Raw genomic sequence first — 27,401 nt, 5'->3', positions numbered from 1 at the left:
GGCTCAAATCATATTCATATTAAAACGTTTACAAAAATACAAACAATTGCGCACCATAACGGTATGTTCCCATAATTACCTAATTGTTTTTGCATGCCTCCACATTTTCTTGTATTATGTTTATTAATTCTGAATGGGTTTGGGGTACTGAGCTTCCTCAGTACCCAAGAAAACCAATAAAGACACTTGAATGTATCTATTCTAGTCAGTCATCCTCCAGCTACTGTATTGTTAGGAAACAAACACAATTCATTGCATAAAAGAGAGGGGGTCCAAAATGGACACGGTAATATTTAGTCAATGAATCAAGCATTTCATTTGATCCATAAATGTGTATTCAAAGGATACAATTCAATTTGACATATTTAGCTCAATGTCTATAAGTCATAATATACTGGATACTGTACTGTATTTCCTTGACCTTCCAATGCTTTGCATTAATTTTCAGTATGTTAGGCAAATCAACTTGCAGAGACATCGTGAATTTGCATCTCCTTTATTCTTGTCAACGTTACATTATTGTTGCATTTTAATGCAACAATTTTTTTCTTGCCAGAAATAGTCCCTGTAGAAAATGTTGTTTTACGAAATACATTTAATTCAGATGTCCATGACTTCGTAATGCTGATATGAATGTTAGTTGTAGAAACACATACTTTTACAGTGAGCTTATTACCTGAAAGTTTGAGCTACAACATTAGGGAAATCTCGTAATTATTAAAGAAATGTCAAAACGGTGTATGCTTTGAACAATTGTCAGTAATGAAAATAATTCATGACTTGTATGAACTTGGCAAAAGAAAATGGGCTAGATATGCAATAACACTGCTGGTATGGTCCTTTTAAATATTAAGTTATGTTAACATGGATCTAATGTAGTAGTTATACTGTAAACATAATTGAAGCTTGAATAATCGAACTGCAATATCGTTCCTAAATTAAGCCCTAATAGCTTCCTAATAGCTCTATGCAGTAGAAGTTATTTTTAACTGTGCTGTGGCTGCAGCTAGCAAGCAGCGTTGACTGTTAAGTGTTCCAAGTTGCATGGTTTGCTGAAGTTTAATAACGGAACTGTGCCATTCTGAGCTTTTTAACCACTTAAACCACCTATATAATATAATTCATTCACTATTATACTAAGCCCCTTCATTTTTCCCATCTACAGCAAATCACTATTGTTGGGTTTATAATCTGGAACATGTCACAATGCAATGTGTTGTGTGCTTGTAGATCTGCTATTTTCTCAGAATGTGAAATAGGGACGCTATATAGGTTCATGTAGTTAATGGATTTGACACCAGGCACAAAACCTCAATTCAAATAGAAGTTATAATGTTTCCCTTTCTGTATTATTGCTCTCTCCTACTCAAAATAGCAGATCTACAAGCTCATAGCACGGCACTGAGTGCCGCGCTATGAGCTTGTAGATCTGCTATTTTGTCCGGTCGGAGTATAACATTTGAAGAACCTAGACGGTGTCTAAAAGAACTCTTGCACTCCACTGGAAATAAATTGGTATAGCTTTGCTTCACAGTAAATGCTGCTGACTAAAAGGGAATAGAGCAGTGATCAATCTGAAATTGACCGCAACTTAATTACTGACTATTAGGTGTGTTGCTACTGCCCACGTACACATACAAACCCAACCGTATACATTTGTCATTCAGACCTTTGAGTCTGACACGTTGAAATTCCCCTCTATCTGTATTTAATATCCAAAAGCTTCCTGGGCACATTTACCATTGGGTCTGTTCTCTCTCTGACTGTCTCGCTAACATAAACAACAATGAAAGTAAGATGTGTCTCAGTCTCTCCACCTCTCTTTTTTCAGTGAATTATTTTGTTTCTTGTGAATAAGCGTCCAAATCATTATTTAGCTCTGGCTGAAATAACAGTGAAAAAGAAAAGAAAACGGTTAGCATAAAACCAAAAAATAGCAACCATTGACATCTGGATATCCAACAATATGTTTATTGAATTTGTATGGTATATTATTGTATTCATGCACCCCTACTGTATGTTTGGCAACGTAGCAGAGTTCTGTATGATAAGGTCACACAATAATAATAGCAATATTCCTTATACAATTGTAGGACATTAATTTAAGTATATGTACCACAAGTAAGCATATTTTCAATGAGGAAAGCATCATTACCAAAAATGGCCTTCATATTAAAATGAAGATTTTAGGTCATCCATTTTTGGTTAACCAAGTAATAGATGGTACTGGAAAAATATTGGGAGAAGTACAGATGATGTTGCTATTTTTTAATGTTTTGTCAATATAAGTTCTGGTGTTAATAGTTTTTTTCAAAAGATTACGGTACATTTCTTTTTTGCTGTCTTCCCAATTCAACATTCTTACTTTTCCGAACAAATTTGATGAAATATTTGCTCATGATCAGCTGAATTTCTTGCTTTGGACCCACATGTTTAAGATACATTTAGTGGCAGGTGCTGTAAATCTTTAAAGTAAGACAGCTGACTTAAGGCATGGTGAGGTATTATGGTATTGTATTCTTAAAAGCTGTTTATTTATTTATCTTATTCAAGTTTCCAATACTTTCCCGGAAAATATCTAAAATGGCGCTTTTCACTCACTTTCATAATGCTAATTCTGCTTCATGTTAGCAGTCCAAAGTCACTCTTTGTCTTAACCCTATCTTTACCATGCGAAAATAATATACCAATACACAAGTGCCCTTATAATAATAATTGTCAAGATCCAGCTTGATCTTTTGTTAAGCAGGGGATTTCATAAAGGGAAATTCCATTTAAAATTTCATGTTAAACAATATTTAAGCTCAAATCCAGCGTAAATGAATACCTGAAACAATAAGTCCATATCACCCTGGTCATTTGTGTATTAATAGTGATATTTAAAAAGTTGTATTAAGTTACGTAGCTGGATACGTTTATTTATCTGTTTTAAATCCAACACAAAGCAGCAATATAATTTTGACGTGTTCATTGCTCACTGGGCGGGGAGAAGTTGTAAAATATAGTGCTGCACAACAGCAAAGTACATGTTTGTCCTGCAACCATAGCTGCAATAAGTGTCCTGTCATCCCAGCGAGTCACATCCAAGACACCTGGTTGAATGTGAGGCGAGAGTCTCACATTCTTTTCTTTTGTGTCTGGTCCCAATTGGCCAATAAACATCTCAGTTCAGTGTCGACCAGCCAATGTCGTGTGTCGTAGAACGGCCGCTCACGCAGCGCTCTGTGAGCTTGCAGGGCCAGACTCGCACATGCGCGACAGACAACGCCTCTGAAATGCAATAGGCTCTATGCACACAGCAGCCATATTGGAAAGAAATTGGGCCTTTTCCTTACTTCCTTCACAGGTGTTACCCAATGATGCTAATGAAGGCTCTGTTCCATTCTGGTCAAAGAGTCAGGGTGCTGATATTGTGCATGTTGGCTCACTGGAAACACTCAGGGTTCCTTGAGGGGGTTCCAAATGGCCCCTTAACGGTTGTGTAACTCTGAGAGTTATGGAGGTCCTTGAAATTAAGTTTTGAGAACAACTGTGCTACACTAAATGGAACGGAGCCTTCATTAGTACCATTGGTAACACCTGTGAAGGAAGTAAAGGCAGTATTGGAAAGTTTTTCCAATATGGCTGCTGTGCATAGAGCCTATCCGCCAGCGCTATGGCTTGCGTTTCAGAGGCGTTGTCCTGTCGCGCATGTGCGAGTCCGTCCTACGTCGGCCATTCTCAGCAACACGACGCCATCGCGCGACAAAGTTACGAATCGGGGCCTCAGCAGGGCGACTCCACGTAGTCGTTGTCCAGGCGTGGGTGGAGGGGCGACACCAGGGACCGGCTGATGACGATGACCCGGGGCGCGAGGCAGTCGTCGCGGCGATGTAGAATGTTCCAGATGAGCATGGCTGCGGCCAGCGTGGCCAGGAGGCATGCTGCTATGTCCACATAGCAGGAGTACGACAGGAATGTGTTGGGCCCGATCCTGTAGAAGGTCACGAGGCCGATCACCAGCACAAAACCTGGACAAGATCACAAACAGGAGATGGGTTAAGGCAGTGCTACTCAATCTTTTCTGGATCGGGGCCCGCTTGAAAATCTTAAACAGTGTTTGTGGCTCACCCATCTGACCACCATTTGACCACTTAACATGGCGGCTGAATGAAGTGGTCAGATTGGTGGGCTGCATGCATTTACAGAGCATTATTTATTTTAATGATCAATCAAATGGATTGTGTTCTGGCTTGGATCAATGGAACTAACGCGTTAGTTGTTAGTGTTAGTGTCTTGGTGATTTGGTGATTATTTGGGGACCCACCTGTAATATCCTCACTGCCCACCAGTGGGCAGGTTGGGAATCGCTGGGTCAAGCATTGATTGATTGATTGATTGATTGATTGAATACTTTATTAATAGTTTGCCAAAAGAAAGCACAGAAAGTACAGTTCTATACAAGGTCTGCTAAAAGGATTAAACCCAAGAATGCACTTTGGCTTGTTTCCATTGGGTGTTCAATTCATTGAAGAACTGATAACTGGAAAATGACATACCAACTGGGTTCAATGAAGCAGGGTTTTGGCACTGCTCTCGTGAGAGCCAATGATTGCCAAGTGAGCTCATTGAAAAAAATGCAATTCATAATCCGACTGTTCTGTCAGTGATAAGGCTAGTGATAAGGATATCCACTTTGCCGTAGTGACGAAAAGTCCAGCAGGGGTCTTTGAATTCAGAAGTCTGTTTCCTCCTAGGGAGAGCTTCTGAGATTTTAGGATCAAAGGCCTCCACAGTGTGTAAAAATATCACAGAGAGGCCTTTCTTTTTCCACCCCGTAATTTCTTTGATTCACAGAAGCCTATAGCACCTCACGCATCAAGGAACTGCTGCTTGCACGCAGAGGTGTAAAAAACACGACATCTCAAGCTTCATGCTGTTTCTTTTTTCTTTTTTTAATTTCTTTTGTCTTCATCACAATGGTGGCAAAGCAGTAATGTCTGCTATGGGAAGTTATTAGATTAGATTAGGGTAGATGACGTTTATTGTCCTCGGAGAGGAAATGCTTTTCCCAGCTCACATATGGTCAAACCTTACAAGACGAAACATATTACAGACGGCTGTATTGTGGTCCCACATATCCTCTTGTATTTGCAGATACTTTATACAAAAAAGGCAAACGGTTGCATAAGCCTCACTTCACAGACAGTTACGATGTATGGCATGACAAAACTGTTATTGAAATGCACCGTATAGCTCAGAGCAGTGGTGGAAAGTAACTAAGTACAGTACATTTACTTGAGTACTGTACTTAAGTACAATTTTGAGGTATTTGTACTTTACTTGAGTATTCCCAATTTCCAATACTTTTACTTCTACTCCACTACATCTCAGAGGCAAATATTGTACTTTTACTCCACTACAATTATTTGAAAACTTTAGTCACTAGTTACTTTTTAGATATAAATTATGATATTATGAAACATACATTAACCAATTTAGCCCTATTTTATACATAGGCTATTTGAAAATAGACGATCTACAAGCTCACAACGTGAGCTTTTTTGTGTGCTATTTTCAAACATTCTTTTACTCAAGTAACATTTTCAAGTACTTCTACATTGCAGTATTGATACTTTTACTTAAGTAAAACATTTGAGTACTTTTTCCACCACTGGCTCAGAGTCTGATACAGTATGTTCATACATCAGAGTGTTGATTGCCTGATTTATCCTTGGTTGCGCATCGTGTCACAAACTGAAAATAGCTAATCTACAAGCTCACAAAAAAGTGAGTTTAGTATTAAACTTTCTTGTCAATCTTTCTATAGTCGTACAGTACATTGATTTCTAGGTTCTGTAATCATCCTAGCTCAAAGGTGCTATACAAATACAAGTATTTTCATATTAATGTCCATTATCCATATTCTTCACTGATCAAATTATGCGTATTACCCCCACAAATGGTAATGGATCAGGGCTATTGAGTGCAATTCACCCATTCTGGTCAATGACAGAGGATTCACGCCCCATTCCCTCTTTCTCAAGTGTGGTCTGGAGCCAGTCAGTAGTTCAACAATAACACATCGTCTGAAAGCTTGTCCCATCCCCATGCTGGTATAAATAAAGGGCACCAAAAATATCACTGGATAGGGGGGGATGTTGGCCCATTAGGATATGAATCAGTCAGTTTCCTGCTGCAGAACTGCGCCAGTGGAAGTCTTTTCTGCTATTTCTCACTGTCGCTCTCTCTCTCTCTCTCTCTTTCCTTCTACTGGTGGAAGAAGTAATCCGATTTTTTACTTAGTAAAGTAAAGGCAATATCAATGTAGAAATACTCTGTTAGTTACAAGTAAAACCCCTATATTCAACATTTTACTTGAGTTCCAAAAGTAGAAGCACAGCTATTTCGAAGACATTAAAAAAATTGTGTACTTATTTCGATAATAGAAGATCTTCAAGATCACAACTTGTCACAATGCGACAAGTTGTGAGCTTGTAGATCGTCTATTTCTGAATTGCTGATGTATAGAATAGGGGGTTTGTGGTGGAGTTAAAAGAACAATATTTGCATCTGAGATGTAGTGCAGTAGAAGTATAAAGTATCAAGAAACAAGTCCCTCAAAATCGTACTCAAGGACAAATACTTGAGTAAATGTACTTAACTTTCCACCACCGACTGTAATGCAATATGTCTGCCTTTTGTTTAAGTGAGGAGGATGTAGATAAATGTTGTGTATGTGTGTGTCATTGTGTGTAACCACATCAACCTTGCATTGTGTGTGTTTTCATTAGCGTGCAAACTGTTTGCTCCGCCTATCTGCTCATGTTTAACCTGTCTGGCTCCTTTTCTAAGAAAAAAATTAATAATCTCCTTTCCAGGTTCCAGGGTGGTCTCTGCCTGTGTGAAACTCTTTTTTTTTTTTTTTTTTGGCACAGTCTTATCTGTCACGGCTTCCTTCCCTCTCTTCCTCTTTCCATCCTTCCTTCCTTCCCGCCCCTCCACGCCCCTTGCTTAAGGTTAACCTATTTGCTGGACATTTGACATGATCTGTCAGGGCAGAAAAATCGAAACGAGGCTTATCTTGGTTCTGGAAATTCACTAAGCTTGCTCTGCCCCACCCTCCATACTGTAACTGTACCGTGGTATTTTTGTTCATTCTTAAGAGTCACATGGCTGATAATCAACTTGCCTCAATGACTCCTCAAATGCTCAAACTTCCATCCAATCCTTCTAAGAATCTGTTCAACAACAAAAAGAAAAAAAGAAAACCACTGCTGAAAACAAAATGCTATCTGAGCTAGATTAAACGCATGCCCAAAGGGCTCCTGCTGCTTGAATTCAGAAACTTGGCCTGTAGTGAATGACTGGCCATTATCCGGCTCTAATAGAGCAGCACATATTATTTCCCTCTGCATTGTTCTTTTTTTTTCTGAGTGCCATTGCCATTTTTGTGTGTTTGGCGAGACACAATAGGCAAGGACACGGTGTGGGCTCGGTGCCAGCTGTGCCCACCAAAAAATTACACCTTAGTTTAAATCAATAGACGTCCCATCTAAAACCCACTTGACCTGCACTCTTGACCTTTGACCCACTAGAGCTCTGTCCATTCAGAGGCCCTTTCCAGAGCTCTGTTCCCAGGGGGGTGACACAGTGACCGAGCAATCGAGCTGGCCTGGCCCATGGTGTTGAGATATCACTGAATCGAATTGGATGTTTTTATGCCACTGTCTACGTGTGATAGCTGAGGTTTTTGGCACATCTGAGAACAAAAACATTCCTTAGATGGGGGCTGAAAGATAAAAAATACCTTCATTCATTCATTCATTCATTCATGCATTGCCAGGAACCATTCACTGGCTCAGCGGGGAGAACTGAAGAGAGGTAATGCGAGGAATGGATTAATGAAGCGTACTAAAGAACAACCTGTACTGAAGAGGGCCCTACAGTATATGGAATATGGACAGGGGTGGGACGGGGAAGCTACTTAGAGTCCCTGACCAACTGTTTCTGGACCCTTTCTCTTCAGATTCAAAAGACTAGAAAAAAAAGCACCAGCGCCTGAAACCCCCCAATACCCCCATGCGCCCCCCATACCCCCCCATCTTCCAAGTAGTTCCTACCTGTAACCCTCCCCCCCCCACACACACACACACACACAGACACACACACACACACACACGCATGTCCAAAAGTAGACTTCCCAAAAGCCAGACCCCTGAGTGATATTTGTGCTAAGTTTGGAGGCAGTTGGACTACTGATCTTTGCCCGTGTGTCATCATCAATGGTTTATTTTCAGTAATATTCTCCCGAGTATTGTTACTCTGGTGGGACACATCCTATCTGCCAAAGATCGCGTATTACTCACCAACATTGGTGACTATATATGGTAAGAACTTCAGTAGGCGTTCAGAAAGAGCTAAAAGGAAGATGCCATTTTTCCAAACAGGATCACTATTTTTAGGAGTCAGGGAAATAGGTGTGTTTCTTTCTCTATTGTCACTTTTATAACTCCTGTTTGTGGCGGGCATCACCTCATTAATCACAATCAGCCAGTTTGTGGAAATGGCTAAAAACAGTCACCACCCATTTTAAGTAAATAACTAATGGAATATGACATCACATTAGCTTACCATTAAACTATGCTTTGACCAAGTGACAAGTTTGATGTCACTGTGTGAGCTCTCTGTGAATGAGTGTTTATTTGGGTGGTTCCCTGTCCCCACACCACCAAGGCCTTCAGATAAAAGCTTTTGTCCTCGTCCAGAAGTGCGTGCCGAAGAACTTGGGTGTTTTATCTCATGTCGAGAGGGGACTCTTTATTTGCCTCTGTTCCTGGACATTTTGTAAACACAGGCATAAAAAAGCTTGGCCAAGCTTATCTGGTCAGTGGCCGTTCCCACCCTGCATGCTGTGTGTATCACAGGACATTTTTCTACTGAAACACCCTATAAACACACAACACACATACACACACACACACACACTCCTCCCAGCAGTGCACACACAAACACACAGTCCCTGTCGAACTGTCTTTTCGTGTCCGCCACCATTCCCCTCCCACCCCTCGTTTTCCTCCTCCAGTTCTGGGGTTTGCATAACAGGTAGTCACAGGCATTTCCTCGTCCTGAGCAGGGATATCCTGGCGCCCGACAGTCGCTCTCTGGCGCGCTGCAGCTCCGGCCGACCAGCTCAAGACCAGGACTAAATTTAGCCCAGAAAGACCCCCTTCAGGCTGCACTGCCACACAATGCTGCCCCAGTGGCTGAAGCCCCTCTCCAAACAACTCTCTCTCTCTCTCTCTCTCTCTCTCTCCCAAGCTCACACATTCATGCACATATCGTCACAAAATCCCCAGTGGGGGCCACTGAGACTGGCCATGCCCACAATATAGCTGCAACACATCCCACTGGGATGGCTGGCTGACACTGGTTCTGGTGGTGGTTGACGAGTATGTGTGTTTGCGTGTGTGTGTTGGGGGGGGGGGGGGGGTTGTGCACCTCCTCTCTTCTCTTCCCACTTCTATTCCTGGTTGTTCTGTTTTCCTTTAATTGACTTCTACTTGAAAATGCCCACGTTGATACGATAAGGCCCATGCGTCTGCTTTATTTTTTTTCTCATTTCCTATTGCAGTCCCTCATTCTTTGGTTTAATTTTAGTTTAATTGTTTGTGTCGTTCACTCGCTAATCCAGTGTTCAACACGGCATTAGGTTCCCCTCAGGTGCTTCATTTGGGTAAAAAAGGTCATTTCGGTGAAGGATAGCAACCATGTGGCTGTTTTTAGATGGGTGGAAAACTAAAATGACAACTAACTCATCCTTTCAACTACTTGCATTTTGTATTTAGCTATGAAACCATAAAACCCTTTGGTGACATTTTCTAGTGTTTTGTGTGAAGAATGGTTTTTGGTCGCAATTTCTAAATCTACATGCCTATAATTTTGGTCAAGTAGCTTTAATGTTTAGGTTTGGCTTATGTCTGCAAGGTTTGGCAATGTTCTTTGGCCTGTGCAGTGGTTGCCCTGAGAGGCTGCTCTGTGGTGTTTGAGATTAAAGCCTAATTTATAATTCATTGCACAACTGTGGTGTTCAACGAAAATAGGTTATTTTCATAGAGCGATCACAGTCAATGCTATGACGTTTTAATTATGCTTAAGCCAATCTTCCATCTCTGTTGGTTTCCTGTTTTCTGGAACTCCACCAAAGGTCATGTGAAATGTCATCGGCAACACCATCTACATTTATGTCTGTGAGAATAAAATATTGTATGCATGGCTTGTAGGATTTTCATTAATACAGATACCATGTATTAATTAATCACATAAACCCCTAGCATAAGTATTCCGATGCGAAAATTCTGTGAAAATAGCAGATCGACAAGCTCACAATGCATTGCGACACATGGTGAGCTTGTGGATCAGCTATTAAGAGATTTGGTGTAGAGGGGGAAAAAAGGAGTTGACCAAATATAGACCCCTGGGGGACCCCAGTCAACAAAGTATATACTGTAGGGTTTCAGTGGTTAAAGTACCCATTAACCTATTCAATCCGGGAACGCATCTGTGTCATTTTCTTTGTCAGATTTCTTTGGCTATTCAAAAATAGCAGATATACAAGCTCATAGCGCTGCATCGAGTGCCGTGCTACGAGCTTGTAGATCTGCATTTTTTGATTTTTTTTTAAAATTCAAAACAAAAATCTAAATATTTTGTTGAATCGGAACCTCAGGTCTTAATGGGTTACGGGTAATCTTTAGCTTACTTGGATATATTTTGAATCGGTGAGGTGCTGTTCTATCCTTCTTGTGCAGATTGAAAGCATGTTGAACCTTGCATGGTAGCAGTGGTACTCACTGGCTAGCTGGAAGAGTGCAGCGATGGCCTCCTCCCACCATTGAGAGTCCTGGGTGACGAAGGGCAGCTCCATCAGTCCCAGAAGGAAGATCAGCTGACCAGCTGTCAGGGCCACTGTGGCCATCAGGTTACAGGCCCGCATCATGTCAAACTGCACTGGAGCGGCCAAGGGAAGAGTTGCATGTTATTGGCAGCATAGTAAAGGGTTGAACACAATATTGCCCTGATCGTCCCTAGAATCAAAAGGCTTAACCAATTAAGCCTTTGATAATTCATCCTACCATGAATAGCAAGAATAGGCGATCTATAAGCTCACAACGCAATGTGTTATGAACTAGTTGATCTGCTATTTTCGCTATTTTCGAAAATATATATATTTTTTCCTGACATCTACTAGTTCACAACTTGCGACGTGTTGTGAGCTTGTAGATTGCTATTTTTGCACAAATGTTCGCTGAATGTTCATACATTTTTTCAAAATTTTTGCCTATTAATCATGTTACTGATGCTAGGGTTCATGTGGTAATATGCCTATAGACTTCTTTGTAGCTAGAAGGTTTGAAAGCTGTTGCGTGCTGGGGCACTTTGTGGGCAAAATAGCCGGGCTACATTCCTAACTATGGGAAACAAGAGTGTGACACAGGGCTGTGAACTGGGACAACATGGTCCGAGAGACAAGATATAAGTAACTAGGCTAGTAGGTAATCACTGCAAGCACTTTGAGATGTTTCTTTTGTCTTCTGTTGCCCAGCAACAACAGCCAAAAAGTTTGCTGGTTGGATCATGCAGCCATTTGTTTCCCAAGCACTAGCTCTGGCCCTAGTCCTGGAATGTCCTATGTCCTATGTCCTATGTCCTGTGTCCTGTGTCCTGTGTCCTATGTCCTGTGTCCTATGACATAGGACATACTGTAGGATATAGGACATGATGGTTATCTCTTAAATCTAGCCCAACTATCATCTCAACAATAATAAGAACATTTGAAACCGATGTGTCATGCCTTTCAAATACATGCACTACCATCGGTCCAGCGTTTGGATGAACAGAGTGGAGAACCATTAGATGTTGTTGTCGTGACCTCTGTGTTCTCAGTTTCAACATAATGGATCTCTGGCCGGCCATTAGAGAGACTCCCCAGGAAACGGTGAGGCCCAACATGTCCTATCTTATCAGTACATGCCATAAATTAGCTCAATACAGACTAATGGTTTACAGGAGATAGCCCCTGACATTCACAATATAACATGGCTGTCTGCTGTATTTCGGCATCATGCTGATATACAGTAGATTTCACAATGTTGCTAGTCACTACTACATCTTCAATGACAAATTGCAACGGGATTGGCTATGTTACATTGCAGTTATCCCACTTATTATCACACTTCCACGTGACAAATAGAGAAACATTAAATAAACGTACGTTTAACGGTGCTCCGGGACTCCTGGTAGCCCGCGAACTCGGAGCCCCAGCCCAGACTCTCGCACTGCTTCTGCGTCCCTCCTGGCCCCCTCCGCCCCGCCGGGGGTTCGTCGTGACCCCCGCTGATGGGGCACATCCTCCAGAGCCCCACGCTGCGCTTGCGCCCGTCCTCCAGTTTCTGCAGCACCCAGCTGGGGGTGAAACACGCCACGTTGTTGAAGATCAGGGACAGCATGGCCACCGCCACCGCCGCGACCACCAGCCGCTGAACGGCCATGCGACGCCCGTCGCCGGCCACCTCGTCCCCTCCTCCTCCCTCTCCCTCGTCTCCCCCTCCTCCCGCCGCCTGCGCCCCGGCCTGCCGCTCGGCACCCCGCCGCCTCTCCTCCCCGCGGGCGGGGGTGTCGCTCGGGGCCTCCGGGGTCCTGTCTACCTCCCCCTCCTCCTCCTCCACTACCACCACCACCGCAGCCGCCTCCTCCGCCTGCCCCTCCAGTGAGCAGCGGGCGCTGAGCGGCAGCCGATGCGAGGGACCGGGATGGGCGAGCGCCTTGCGTTGAGGCTCAGTTAAAGGACATCTCCGTTCATCCTCATTCAGGAGGAGCTGGGTGTCGTCGCCGCGAAGGTCCTCAGCCCTCCTCCTCAGACTGCACTGCGGGCACACAGGGGTTAATCCGACAGACACCCGGGTCCATTCCACCGTCTCCGCCTGGATGCAGCTTGACTATCCTGCACTGACGCACTCCGTTCCTTTTTACTCTCCTTTCTCTTTGTCGTTTTCCTTCCTTTTATTTCTCCGGTGCTGCTGTGTGCTCTCTCTGCTTCTCTCTTCTCCACTCAGCAGTCAACTTGTTGCGCTCACACAGTGTGTGTGTGTGTGTGTGTGTGTGTGTGTGTGTGTGTGTGTGTGTGCAGTTGTTTTGCGGTCCGGCGTGTAGGCGTAGTGATTTCTTTCTTTCTGTTTGTCTCTCAGATGCTGTGTGGTGGCTGATTAGGTGGGGTGGGTTGGAGAAGCCGAGAAATGCAGATGGTCCAGTCCAGTGTGTGTTGTTGTAGCTGTGTGTTGGCTGCCTCCCTCACTGAAGCTTCAAACCAAAGTGTACAGAACTCTATGCTGGAAGATCTTACCACTCTGCCTGGCTGCAAACTCCCCCGCCCTCCCTCTCTCTCTCTCTCTCTCTCTCTCTCTCTCACTGTCTCTCTCTCTCACTGTCTCTCCCTTGCTCGCTATATCTCCTCTCACTCTCTCTCTCTCTCTGTCTCTCTCTCTCTCTGTGGGAATCGGCACTGCTCCTACTGCTACAGCTCAGTACCACAGGTCAAAGTTGAGGTGGGAGGGGGCATTCTGCCATTTGTGTCACAGTAGGGACATCTGTCTGTGGCTGCAGCATGCTTTGACACACATTACTAGCTCCTTTGTGTGTGTGTGTACGTGCATGTGTGTGCGTGTGCGTGTGTGCATGCATGTGTGCGAGTGTTAATTTTTTTCTCTGGAGCCCCAGAGAGCCATTCGTTCATGCTTCTTTCTCTCGTGTGCGACAAACTGGTTGCTGGCTGCCATGGTCAACTAGCAACAGGATGCGTTTCCTGAGAGGAAAAGAGGATGGGAAGGGGGGGTGCTTATATATGTAAACCCCTCTTTCTCTTCTCTTCCTTCTCCTGTCTTTCCTTTTTCGTCTCTCCAGATCTTGCCTTTGTGTGTGTTCTCTGTGTAATAGCCCCTCTCTCATCTCACATCTTTTCCATACACAGTAAAACACTTGGCTGATTTAACCACAGTTAACCTGGAGTCCCTATTTTGGGCCAATTAAAAATAGACAATCTACATGCTCACAACGCATTGTGATGTGACGCTTTTCTCTCAGTCCCACTCCAGTCCAGGATTAGCTGTGAAGGACATAGATTTTGTAGAGAAGTGAAATGGAGTTAGATGCACGGTTTGCACCACAGAGAGCCAAGTTTGTCCTCCAGTGCAAGGGCTCTTTCTCTCACTCTCTCTCTCTCTCTCTCACTCTCTCCATCTTTTTCTCTCTCTCTGTATGTCTTTGGCCTCTGTTCCCTCACACTACCAGGGCCCCCAAAGATTTGGGGAATTTCCTGTTGCCCAACTTTAATAAACAGCCCACATCTGTATCAGCTAAAGAGACGAGGAGGGAGGAGGGACACAAATAGAGACCAGATGGGTGTGGAATCTGAAATCTGAAATAGAGGCAGAAGAGAAGGGGGGGTCGGGGTGGTGTTAAGGGTTTGACGTCAGCGAGAGACAGAGGGAGGACCAGGGGCAACAAGAACAGCATTCCTCTAGTTTGGCTTGTTTCAAGTCTTATGGTCCCACACAACACACAGGTTGTGGCTGAAATTCCATTTGCCTGTGAAAAGGTTTTAGTGGGAAATTCATGTGGTTGTGTTTTGATGTTGAAATGAGGAGCCGGATGACGTAGTCTCGGTGAAGACCAACTGAGGTTATCTATCACATTTGGGGGAGTTAATGTCTGCACGACCAGGCCCATGATAAAATCTGCATTTTTTGGTTTGATATATCCCTGCTACAGCGGCACTTCTCTCATTAGCAAATTATTTGTACAATTGCTGAACCACACAGTGAAAGCTTTCATGACCATTAACTGCAGGAGAACTTTAACGTGTGTCTTTGTCGAACAACAGACATACAAATAGAGATAGGAATACTTTTTTGGAATGGGTCTGAGCCTTTCAGTGTTTTGCAGAATACTTGGTTGCTTGTTTGCGACTTGCCAAATGCACAATACCTTTTAAATGTAATGAGAACCACACAAACAAAGTATAATCAAGCCCTTACATGTTGTTTCTTTTCTCTTCTCCGTCTCTAGTGAGGCCGTATGGGAAAACATGGCACGAATGTGTGTGAAGAACCGTCGCCTGGATGTGGCACGAGTCTGTCTGGGGAACATGGGTAATGCCAGGGTGGCACGCTCACTGAGGGAGGCTCAGGCCGAGCCTGAACTGGAGGCCCAAGTGGCAGTATTGGCCATGCAGCTTGGCATGCTGGTAAGATCAATGAATTAGCAGTCAATAGTAACTAATGGCACCTCGAGCTTCCAGCGACGCAATGTTTGAGGATAGTCTGTAGGCTCTGTTGATTTATTGAAATACCAACTGATCTCGGCAAACTAATAATGACCACACAATGTACAATATCAGTCATCTTAGTAGTGTCCCACACAAGATTTCCACATCATGTAAAAAATTTGGGTACAAACTGACAGATACAAATCTGGTTTGGTTCTAGACAACCGCTGGTCCAATCCTCAATAGGCACAAACCACACAGACACACAAGTTTGATTTATGTCCGGGACAGACACACACATGTTCCACAGGTTCGGGTTCATGCTGACAAAAACAACATCCATGTATGAAAGAGGAAGCATGGACAAGCTAACACGGGAACAGACCACACATCAGAGTAAACCTAATAAAAATAAATCTATCCATAGAATCACATTTTATTTTTTCAACTTACAACCTTTAAAGGGATAGTTCACGCCCAAAATGACTTTTTTTTTCTATCGATTAGTCACCCCATGGAGACTTGAATTCATGGATATTGTTTTTGTTTCTGTCGCGTTCCTAAGCCAATAATTTGATGACCAGTGGACCGGTAGGCAGCGGTTCCGGTAGGACTCCTTTGTGTCTCCTACCGGAACCGCTGCCGGTCATCAAATTATTGGCTTAGGAATGCGACAAATGTCTCCATGTGGTGACTTATCGATAAAAAAAACGTCGTTTTGGAGGTGAACTATGCATTTAACACAGCTCATCAGAATCAAAACCTACAAAAGTTGTTGCCTCTACAAACAACAGATCCCCTTCTTTTTTTACATCTCAAGCCCAGTAACTTTTCCTATAACTTGACAGGACGACGCAGAGAAGCTGTATAAGAGCTGCCGACGCTACGACCTCCTCAACAAATTCTACCAGGCTTCTGGCCAGTGGCATCAGGCCGTGCAGACGGCCGAAAGCCAAGACCGCATCCATCTGCGCACCACCTATTACAACTATGCCAAACACCTGGAGGCCATGGGTGACAAGAGCCTGGCCCTCACATTGTAAGACCCATCAGCTATAAGTGCTACGGTATTGATACAGTAGCTTGGTGTTGGTTGACTATGGTCAGTGGTGTAAAGTAATTGAGGTATTTTTGGGCGGTGAAACCGCCCCTATAAGTGAGGTTTGGAAATTTGTACAATTATCTTGGGCAGTGAAACCGCCCCTATAAGTGAGGTTTGGAAATTTGTACAATTATCCTGCGCTGTGATTGGCCAATCACAATCTATTCAGGACTGTGATTGGCCAGTGTCACATGACACATGTGCATAGCCCTATATAAGAAACCATAACTTTAAAAAAAACATAAATTTGTTTTTTTAAAGTTATGGTTTCGTCCATCATAAAGAGTGTTTCAATAAATGTATTTATCTTTTGTACATGATTGGTTGACTCCATTCAGTATTGTGATTAGCTAGCAAGACACTGCCCACTTCACACAGGGTGTGATTATTTACTTTACTGGAGTATTGCCAATTTTCAGTACTCTTACTTCTACTCCACTACATATCAGAGGCAAATATTGTACTTTTTACTCCACTACAATTATTTGAAAACTTTGAGTTACTAGTTACTTTGTAGATTTTGATTATTATTACAAAACATACATTAACCACTTCAGCCCTACAATACGGCCATTTGAAAATAGCAGATCTACAAGCTCACAATGCGTCGCGATGCGACACATTGTGAGCTTGTTGATCTGCTATTTTCAAAAGATTTTTATACATTTCATACATTGTGAAATGGGACATTCAGCATAATGAGTACTTTCTAATTTTGGTACTTAAGTACATTTTGATACCAACACTTTTGTACTTTTACTCAAGTAAATTTTTAATTCCGGACTTTTACTTGTAACAGAGTATTACATTGCAGTATTGAGACTTTTACTTAAGTAAAACATGCGAGTACTTTTCCCACCACTGGTTGTATTGGAGGGTTGTCCAACTGTGAGTATTGGTTTATCTGTTTCAGCTACGAGAAGTCGGATACCCACAGGTTTGAGGTACCCAGGATGCTCCAGGAAGATGCGTTGTCTCTGGAGATCTACGTGAACAAAATGAAGGACAAGTATGTCTGGGAAACGCCAGAGACACACAGAGTACCAAAGTCCTTTACGTCACTCCCACCACTACCCCTGGGTCACACAGCGTTATTTTTTCTCTTGAAAATCCCATGGAGAAATCTTAGATTGCCTCATATAAGAACTGTGTTCCAAAAATAAACAAACCACTCCGGCGATTTTGTCAGGTACGTGACTCTGTGTCGTTTATGATATTGAGTTACATAAATCAGGGGTCATCAATATGTCCGTACACGGACAAATGTGTCAGTGGCAAAGACTTATTAGTCTTGTCGGTTTTCTTTTTTACACACCATTATAATTATATAATAAGACCCAATTACTGAATGTCAAGTCTCCAGGTTTTCTTCAGAATATGTATGACACTGATGTAGCCTACTATGACACTATGGCACATTAGGAGTCCAAATAGTACTAGTGGTTCTCAAATGTTTTATTTGCAAGGAACCCCTTAGAGAGATGAAGCATGAAGAGATGAAGCATTTGTACACTCTCAGAGTTACAGACCTGTTATGGTCATTCAGGGCTAGCTCTTTGTGTGTTTCTGGTAATATTATTGTCCGCTCATTTTGTATGTCCATGGCAGGAACTTAATTTTGACAAAAATGTCCACCACAAGCCAGCATGGCGATGAACCCTATAACGTCTGTGTTTGGAGATTATTTTTTAACTTTTTCAGTTGATGCTTCATATCCAAAATGAATAAAATCGCCCGGCTGATTTGTTTATTTCTGGAACACAGTTCTTATACAACGTGATCTAAGATTCCCGTATGGGGATTTTCAAGAGAAAAAAATTACGCTGTGACCCAGGGTGATAGCGCCCTCTAGCGGCAGTAATGTCAGACTTCGGTGCTCTATTAATGCAATCCTCAATTTACGTTAATGTTTCAAATGGTTACGCGATTAATCTTTATTACGAATGAAATGTAGAAAAACTCATAATTCTCTCCAATCAATCCAGGAACGTCTACAAGTGGTGGGCCCAGTACCTTGAAAGCCAGTCAGACATGACTTCAGCACTGCGTTACTATGAGTATGCCCAGGATTACCTCTCCTTGGTCCGAGTTCACTGCTACGTGGGGAACATTCAGAAGGTGACTCACTGGGTGGAAGATTGGATGGTGTTGAATGCATTTATTACATTTGAAAGATGATGTTTTGCAGATTGTTAGAGTTCTGTATCGTGTGTGAAGAATACTGAACTGAAAGGTCAAAACGAGATATGAAATGCTTCAACGTTGTCTTGACTCTTGTCTCAATTTGCTGAGTACATTCAAGTATGCAATGATGTTTATGCCATTGGTTCCAGGGGTCCTTGGGAGGGTACCAGGGGGTCCCCAGCAAAATTAGTTAATAAAGCGTCACAATCATTTTAGTTCAGTTTTTCCATATTTTATGCTTTGTCTATTCAAAAATAGCAGATATCCGCGCTATGAGATTGTAGATCTGCTATTTTTGAAAAATCGTGAAAATGTGTGCAAATCTTTACATTTTTAAAGCGAACATTTGTAACTCAAATCTTTGCTTCTCGGGGTCTCTGGAACAAAATATTTTGAGATGGGGGTCCGCGGCAAAATACAATCATTTTGGGGGTCCTTGACATGAAAAAGTTTGAGAACCACTGGTTTATGCATCACTGTATGCGATGACACAACGGTGTGATGATGGCCTGCTACTTATTTCGCCAGGCATCTGAGATAGCCAACGACACGGGGAACAGGGCTGCTTCCTACCACCTGGCAAGACAGTACGAGGGTCATGATGATGAGATCAGACAGGCGGTCCACTTCTACACACGAGCCCAGGCCTACAACAACGCCATACGCCTCTGCAAGGTAAACTATAGTGCATCTACTAGCTAATGTATACCATAACATCAACACACCATCTAGATGTACAGTATTTGCAAAGGTATGTTCAGTGGTGGAAAAAGTACTCAAACGTTTTACATAAGTAAACGTATCAATACTGCAATGTAGAAGTACTCTGTTACAAGTAAAAGTCCGGAATTCTAAATTTATTTGAGTAAAAGTACTAAAGTATTGGTATGAAAATGTACTTAAAGTACCAAAAGTAAAAGTACTAAAATGTTTGAAAATAGCAGATCTACAAGCTCAAATAGCAAATAGCAGATCTGCTATTTTCAAATAGCCTAGGTATAAAATATGGATAAAGTGGTTAATGTATGTTTTATAATGTAATAATTTATATCTGCAAAGTAACTAGTAACTCAAGTTTTCAAATAATTGTAGTGGAGTAAAAGTACAATATTTGCCTCTGAGATGTAGTGGAGTAGAAGGAAAAGTACTGAACTGGAAATACTCCAGTAAAGTAGAAATACCAAACAGTTGTACTTAAGTACAGTACTTGAGTACATGTAATTGGTTACTTTCCACCACTGGGTATGCTGTTATTATTTGACCATGATATTTTTTGACTGTTGATTTTAAAAACATGCCATCCCAATCTTTAAGCATGCTTTCCATTGCGTCTGTGTGTTGCTGCATCTGTGTGCTGCTTGGCAACCAATCTGCTAATTGTCACTGAAGAACTACATTGCTTGGCACAGGAATTATATTTGTTACATATAAATTATAGTATTGTTTGGGGCCCGTGTTTAAACATTGAATTTGCCAGGTATAGGTTGTTACTGTTTTGTAAAAGATTTAGGCACTCCACTCTGTGTCATACCTAACCATGACCCAACAATGGCCCCTCGGGGCATACATCTTTAGTATACTATACTATATACTATACTATTGTTACTTTGTGTGAGCAGGAAAATGGCTTGGATGACCAGCTGATGAACCTGGCTCTGCTCAGTAACCCAGAGGACATGATGGAGGCAGCATGTTACTATGAAGAGAAAGGCGATCATATGGACCGGGCTGTTGCACTCTACCATAAGGTGTGTGTGTCACAATGCTCTGCCATGTTTGTGTGTCCTTCAGTGGTTCAGTGTCAGAAATGCATGCATTCTTAATCCTACCACAAGGGGGTGATGGATGACCAGCTCAACAAAACCTTGACAAGGATTCAGAGTCACATTGTTAGGTTCAGTTATGTTGTTTTCAGCATTATCTAAATATTATAAACAGAATGCTGTAAATGTTGTGGTTCTGCCTATGATTCTTTTATGTACATTTTTAAAAGCGGCCTACGATCCTAAGGTACACGAATAGATTTGGACCTTACATGCCGCTTGTCTGTTTTAGGCTGGTCATGTGTCCAAGGCCCTGGAGTTGGCCTTCGCCACAGAGCAGTTCTCAGCGCTGCAGTTTATAGCTGAGGACCTCAACGACAACTCCGACCCTGCTCTCCTGGCACGATGCTCGGACTTCTTCATCAAACATGACCAATACATGAAGGCTGTGGAGCTACTGTTGGCAGCCAAGAAGGTTTGTGTGTCTGCGTGCGTGCGTGCGTGCGTGCGTGCGTGCGTGCGTGCGTGCGTGCGTGCGTGCGTGCGTGCGTGCGTGCGTGCGTGCGTGCGTGCGTGCGTGCGTGCGTGCGTGCGTGCGTGCGTGCGTGCGTGCGTGCGTGCGTGCGTGCGTGCGTGCGTGCGTGCGTGCGCACACACGAGTACTCAAGTAAAAGTATTGTTTCTTTAAAATTATAATGACTCAAGACTGAGTTACTTCATGTAATCTGATTTATTTTTTAAATAATCAGAACTTAATTGAAATGTCTAAAATTTTAAATGATGAACGCTTGTTGAATAGGAATAAAGAAGATCTGAAATAGCCATGTACAAATTCAAACCCACTATAAATAAAACACTACACAATAAATTAAATCTTTACAATATGAAATGTTTTACTTTTACTCCTCTATGTTTGGCCCAAAAGTAAAAACATTTATTCAAAAATATACCTCTCTCAATATGTAAATTGCAATTTATTCAACAAGTAAACGTAACTGAGTGAATGTAACTTGTTTCTTCACACCTCTGCTCATGTGTGGATGCAGATGAATCCCTACGTGTTTAAAGGCGGTATACGTGATATTTTTTGGTTAAAACAAAAACTATTTAGTTAAAATGTTAAAGCTCTATTCTGATAGTAATCATTGCTATAGTGTTTGTTCAATAACAGGGGTCCCCCCCATCTCTCCAGCTCTTTAATAAACAGAAAATACATTTTCACGTGGGTCACCAATTTCATCCACTCAGGAAATAGAACCCATTTATCAGCTTAAATGTTATATTGTTCCAATTTTGTCTGCTCATTTCTTTGTTTCATCACTTCCTATTTCACGTATTTATCCTGTATCCTGTATGTGTTCTCTCTCCTGATTGGATGAAATTGGTATCCTCCTGACCTGAAAATGTATTTCCTGTTTACGGAAAACTGGAAAGAGGGGGAGACCCCTGTTTCTGAACAAATACTCTAAAATACATTTCTTAAATCACGTATACTCCCTTTAAGCTGTATAATGCACTTGTGTGTGGTCATGCGTATGCGTACATAAAACTTCAGTCATGTCTGTTTCTCTGTCTCTGTTGGTGTTGTTGTCGTGCACACATGCATTAAGACCTGGAACGCATCTGTGTAATTTTTTTATTTGAGCTAAAAAGCATTATTTTACACTTTGGCTATTCAAAAATAGCAGATATACAAGCTCATAGCGCGGCACCGAGTGCCGCGCTACGAGCTTGTAGATCTGCTATTTTTGAAAAATCATAAAAATGTGTGCAAATCTTTGAATATATATTCTTTTAAAGCGAAACATTTTTACTAAAATCTTTGCTTCTGGGGGTCCCTGGAACAAAATATTTTGAGATGGGGGTCGGTGGCCAAATACATATAATTTTGGGGGTCCTTGACATGAAAAATTTGAGAACCACTGATATAGAAACATAAGTTTTTCAGAATACTGTTGGGATTTAGAAGACATTTGTAGAATCGGCCTCAGGTCTTAATGGGTTATGTGTGTGTGTGTGTGTGCCATGTCAGTATCACGATGCTCTGCAGCTGTGTGTGGACCAGAATCTGACTATCACAGAGGAGCTGGCAGAGAACATGACCGTCACCAAAGAGTCCAAAGACTTGTCCGAAGACGCCCGCAAGGACCTGCTGGAGAGGATCGCTGACTGCTGCATGCGCCAGGGCAATTACCACCTGGCCACCAAGAAATACACGCAGGCTGGCAACAAGCTCAAGGTTAGATGGTGTTTTGTGGTAAATGCCAGTGGAAAGGTGTGCATACATACAGTAGATAGAAAAGACAAGAGCTAAAATGATTTGATATTTTTCTCTCCACCTGTGTTACATTAGCTCCCTTTCCAACAAAAAAGGTTTAGCTTATTCTGCTTAACTAAAGCAAACTATATTAAATGTGTTTTAAATTCCACATAGCATTCATGTGTAACATTGACCGTATATGCCATTTATATGGACACACACATAGAAGGTATAAATATTATGTAATTTCTTATTTAATTTGTAACAGGCCATGAGGGCTCTTCTGAAGTCAGGCGACACCGAGAAGATCATGTTCTTCGCCGGCGTGTCTCGTCAGAAGGAGATCTACATCATGGCTGCCAACTACCTGCAGTCTCTGGACTGGCGCAAGAACCCGGACATCATGAAGAACATTATCAGTTACTACACCAAAGGCAGGGCACCGGAGCTGCTGGCTGGCTTCTATGAAGCCTGTGCTCAGGTGGGACATCGTCGTATTCAGAACGGATTATTCAAGTGCCTGTTTATTTCAGAATGCTTTCCCAACATCTGCCTCTCGTTTTGTGTCCTCTTCTAACAGGAAATTACATTTATTTTGTATTTGTTCATTTAATTTCTTAAGCAAAAGTGTGTGTGCTTGCATGAGCAACATATAGTTTATAATATAACTAGAGTCTCGGGGGGCTACGCCCCCCCTCGACACCAGCCGCGCACGGGGCTTTGCGTTTATTGGTCCCTCCGTGTCCGTGTCCCTGTCTCTGTGTCCGTGTCGCTGCAGCACAGAGTGGGCAGTAGAGATGGGAATTATGGCTCTTTTAAGGGAGGCGGATCGTGGGGTTGCGTTCCTTGCCCTGGCCCCTAGCCCCCTAGGCAACAAAATCGTGGGATACAAATGAAAACATGGCGAACCCCTTTGCAAGAGGCGTTGTGAAGACTGGCTCATTTATGGCTGATCTGTATATTATATATGTTTTAAAAAGAAATGTAAATATGTATGTATTCATGTCATAATAGTATGTATATTTATGTTGTAGATATAATGTATAAGTTAAATATGTGTTATGTACTGTAATACAGCATATAACATTGATGATATTATATTATATTATGATATGTAATAATATATAATATAATATAATATAATATAATATAATATAAAACATCATTAATACAATATGTGTAATAGTATAAGATATAATATACATAATAATACATATTATTGTAATGTGTAATATTATGATATGTAACAGTGTATTGCAATAATAATTGTAATGTGTAATGTATTTATATATAATAACATCTATAGAATTTATATAAATATCCATATGCATATGTATATTATTAATATAGATCCACCGTCTTTCTCTCGTGTATTACTATATAACATGTATATGTAGAATATATATAAATATCCATGTAATATCCATATGTACATTATGTATATAGATGCACCGTCTCTCCCTCTCTATGTTGCTTTTTCATAAACCTGGTAGCTTGTTTCTTGCGCACAATCTGGTAACACAGAAAGTTGGGAGAGTTGGGCAATATCTTTGGAGCTCATCTGTAGTGTGCCGCTCCGTCTGTGTGGCTCTCTCACACACACACACACACACACACACAGTGAGGCGGCAGCTTGTTTACGACGTGACGTTGTGGCTAATGGTGGTGAGGCAATAGATTAGCGTTATTGTTACAAGTAAGACGCGCGAACGCTGGAAGCGAACGCAGCTCGAAAATATTGTGTATTTACGGACTTGTAATCCGTGTTATTTCACTGTGATGGGGAGAGAACATTGTGTGTGTGTGTGTGTGTGTGTGTGTGTGTTAGGGCATTAACGAATAGTGATTTATGGTATTCGAATTATTCGACCCAAAAGTATTCGAATATTCGATTATTCGATTTGATTATAAAAAAATTAAAATTTAAAACAAATTTAATTTTTTTTTTTTTTTTTTTTTTTTTTTTTCAATTGCATTGATGACTCGACTCAAGGAATGCGAGTTGACGTCACACCAGAGCTCACAGCTGCATGTCTGCTCTAGAAAAGCCACCAAAAAAAAAAATCTTAAAAAAAATAGTCGAATAGTGGTTTGATAGTCGAATAGTCGGTTTGATATTCGAATATTCGACTATTCTGTGAATGCCCTAGTGTGTGTGTGTGTGTGTGTGTGTGTGTGTGTGTGTGTGTGTGTGTGTGTGTGTGTGTGTGTGTGTGTGTGTGTGTGTGTGTGTGTGTGTGTGTGTGTGTGTGTGTGTGAGTGAATCAGAGCATTGTCTAAATTCCTGCACTCTGGCGCCCTCTACATAGGTAGTGCATGCACACAGACAGACAGACACACAGACAGACAGACAGACACACAACCCAAGCAGGGTTACATAGTAAGCTCCACTTACGCAATTATTACGTCGTCGTCCCCCCCATACCGCACGCGGTCGGTGGCGTACACACACACACACACACAGCAAAATCTGTCTGTCTCTCTGTCTTTCTCTTTCGCTGCCCGACGTGTGTCTCTCTCCAGTGTTGCCATGTCCTGGTATTGTAAGCGACGTGTAAGCGACTTTTCGCGAGCAGGAACGGAGCCTTTGTTTAGGCGCTGGTGTGGGTGAAAATGTTTTGTTTGGCACGAAAATGACGGTCATATCAGCGTGAGTGTGGTGGGAATACGGACTTTGCCGCGGTGACTGCGACGATGTAATGTGTAAGTACTCTTCGTTCGACATTTTGGCTAACGCTAAACAGTGCTATTTCCGGGTTGCATAATGATGACATCACTGTCGAATCCTTGGTATCATCATCCTAGCCTGTGTTTAGCAGATGCGTCAGCAGCACGCGCTGTTGTTTTTTTCCACGCTCGCGCTAATGAAACACTAAACGGAGAAGCGTGTGGTTTTGAGGTAGAGTGGTAATGTAGTAGCATTGTGCTGACCTGAATGGAGCGTGGAACTGCAGAAGACACGGTGCAATGAAGGGGAAGAATGTTTGGAGCGAGCGAAGGGTGATTTCAATGGCCGCCGCTTCGTGTTGTTTCGGCTGTGGCCGTCGGCGTTCGGTTGTGCCGACGGTAAACGGTGCGAAAGTGTTTCCCCGTCCGGTGTGGTCGTAATGTGGTGAGTAGAATTAATTATGTTGCGAGGTGGAAAATGTGTAGTGAGCAATGAGAAGTACCCTACGCCACCCGTGAATTCAGCGTGCACGTTGTGGCTGGTGTTGTGGTGAGATGTCAGATGTAGTTGTTGTGTTTAGTCGAAATCAATGCTGTGGGTATGGCGTCAGCAGGCGAGAGGTCCAAATGAATGGAATTGCTGTGGGCGTCAGCCGCGGAAGTAGCAATTCGCCCTTCGCCCTTTATAAGAGTAGATAGTTTATATTGTACGTACTCCTACGTTCAGTTAAATCTAGTATAGAAAGTACTTATGATGAGTTGAATACTGTTGGAGAAACTAAAACGAAGAATGTTTTCTATTGTTCACCTTCGTCCAGGTTGAGATTGATGATTATCAAAACTATGAGAAGGCGCTTGGTGCTCTGACGGAGGCACATAAGTGTCTTTCTAAAGCCAAGGGTCGTGACCCTGGAGAACAGGAAGCACGAATGGCTGACCTGCAACACAAGATCACCCTGATCAAGAAGTTCGTCCAGGTGCGCAGGTGAGAGTATAGCTTCTTTTAGATTTTAAATGTGGCGTCTTTACTCTCTTTAATAGGGATAATATGGACTGTTGTTGTTCAACAGAAGTACTCAGTTGTATTTTATTTATTTGTTTTTCTCCAGATTGTACGAGGAGGACCCAGGTGAGGCGATACGCCTGTGTGAGGCCTTGCTGGAAGAGGCGGAGTTGGACCCGGCTGTCCGGATAGGAGACGCATATGGCTTCCTGGTGGAGCATCACTGTCAGCAAGGCAGCTTCCAAGTCGTGAGTCTGTCAGATCCAGGATTCATGCTGATCAATAATACATCTGCAATATGCAACCAAATCGTGGCGATTTAAACGCCGGGTGTTATCGTCAGGATCGTAGTTATGGCTCGAGGCTAAATGAATGCAGCCCACTTCCTGTGGCCAAGGCCAGTGGTGGAAGAAGTACTCAGATATTTTACTTAAGTAAAAGTAGCAATACCACAATATAAAAAATACTCTGTTTCAGTAAAAGGCCTTTGTTCAAAATGTTACTTACAAAAGTACAAAAGTATTGGCAATTTGGCATCAAAATATACTTAAAGTACCAAAAGTGAAAGTACTAAAATAGCCTATGTATAAAATAGGGCTGAAGTGGTTAATGTATGTTTTATAATATAATAAAGTATATCTGCAAAGTAACTAGTAACTAAAGTTATCAAATAATTGTAGTGTAGTAAAAGTACAATATTCCCCTCATGAGATGTAGTGGAGTAAAGGTAAAAGTATTGAAAATTTGAAATACTCCGGTAAAGTAAAAGTACCTCAGAATTGTACTTAAGTATAGCACTTGAGTAAATGTACTTACAGTAGTTACTTTACACCATTGCCAAAGGCGTACAGTAAGTTCCAATACTCTCTCCCCCACTCTGTGATCTCCAAGGCTTACCGTAAGCTTGAAGAACTGCAGAAGCTGCTGCCCTCGCTGGACGTGAGTTTCTACGTCACCCAGGCCAGCCTGGACGCCCTGCAGAGGGCGGTGGGCTTACCCATGGGACGGGGACACCTCCCTGGCCGGGCGGACCGCAGGGACAGCGGAGGAGAAGAGGACGAAGTGGAGGAGGACGAAGCTTTGGAGTCTCACCAAGGCAACTGACAATGAAGCATGTCTTA

At 42.3% G+C, this 27,401-nt stretch overlaps 2 protein-coding genes across 2 annotated transcripts in view; one reads left to right on the top strand and one right to left on the bottom strand.

The window, feature by feature from the left end:
• ift140 (intraflagellar transport 140 homolog (Chlamydomonas)) overlaps window positions 1–27,401 on the top strand; it is a 42,879-nt gene extending 15,478 nt beyond the window's left edge. Inside the window, exons 19-30 of the mRNA XM_080454526.1 lie at window positions 15,103–15,280; window positions 16,150–16,340; window positions 17,317–17,412; window positions 18,389–18,521; window positions 19,116–19,262; window positions 20,207–20,335; window positions 20,643–20,825; window positions 22,383–22,589; window positions 22,879–23,091; window positions 26,096–26,262; window positions 26,387–26,528; window positions 27,172–27,401. Of these exons, the coding sequence (XP_080310652.1) occupies window positions 15,103–15,280; window positions 16,150–16,340; window positions 17,317–17,412; window positions 18,389–18,521; window positions 19,116–19,262; window positions 20,207–20,335; window positions 20,643–20,825; window positions 22,383–22,589; window positions 22,879–23,091; window positions 26,096–26,262; window positions 26,387–26,528; window positions 27,172–27,384 (1,999 nt within the window). The 3' untranslated portion in view covers window positions 27,385–27,401. The remainder of the gene's footprint in view (window positions 1–15,102; window positions 15,281–16,149; window positions 16,341–17,316; window positions 17,413–18,388; window positions 18,522–19,115; window positions 19,263–20,206; window positions 20,336–20,642; window positions 20,826–22,382; window positions 22,590–22,878; window positions 23,092–26,095; window positions 26,263–26,386; window positions 26,529–27,171) is intronic.
• On the bottom strand, window positions 1,952–12,965 carry tmem204 (transmembrane protein 204). The gene is made up of 3 exons (XM_080454981.1): window positions 12,254–12,965; window positions 10,834–10,989; window positions 1,952–4,010 (listed from the first exon to the last, which is right to left on the bottom strand). The coding sequence occupies exons 1-3, from the start codon at window positions 12,528–12,530 to the stop codon at window positions 3,766–3,768; spliced, it is 678 nt and encodes a 225-aa protein (XP_080311107.1). The 5' UTR covers window positions 12,531–12,965; the 3' UTR covers window positions 1,952–3,765.

Source organism: Gymnoscopelus braueri, assembly GCF_963280865.1.
Source record: "Gymnoscopelus braueri genome assembly, chromosome: 17".
Classification (NCBI taxonomy): Eukaryota; Metazoa; Chordata; class Actinopteri; order Myctophiformes; family Myctophidae; genus Gymnoscopelus; species Gymnoscopelus braueri.
The sequence above is the reverse complement of the archived record's forward strand: the minus strand, read 5'-3'. Positions and strand labels throughout refer to the sequence as shown.

Bases quoted from the DNA above. Each gene is read 5' to 3' on its own strand.
- tmem204 (XM_080454981.1), bottom strand. From the start codon at position 12,530: ATGGCCGTTCAGCGGCTGGTGGTCGCGGCGGTGGCGGTGGCCATGCTG. The intron at 10,990-12,253 runs GTACGTTTATTT...TGGCCGCTCCAG, and splicing joins GTCCCGGAGCACCGTTAAAC to TGCAGTTTGACATGATGCGG. The intron at 4,011-10,833 runs GTGAGTACCACT...GATCTTGTCCAG, and splicing joins TGCACTCTTCCAGCTAGCCA to GTTTTGTGCTGGTGATCGGC.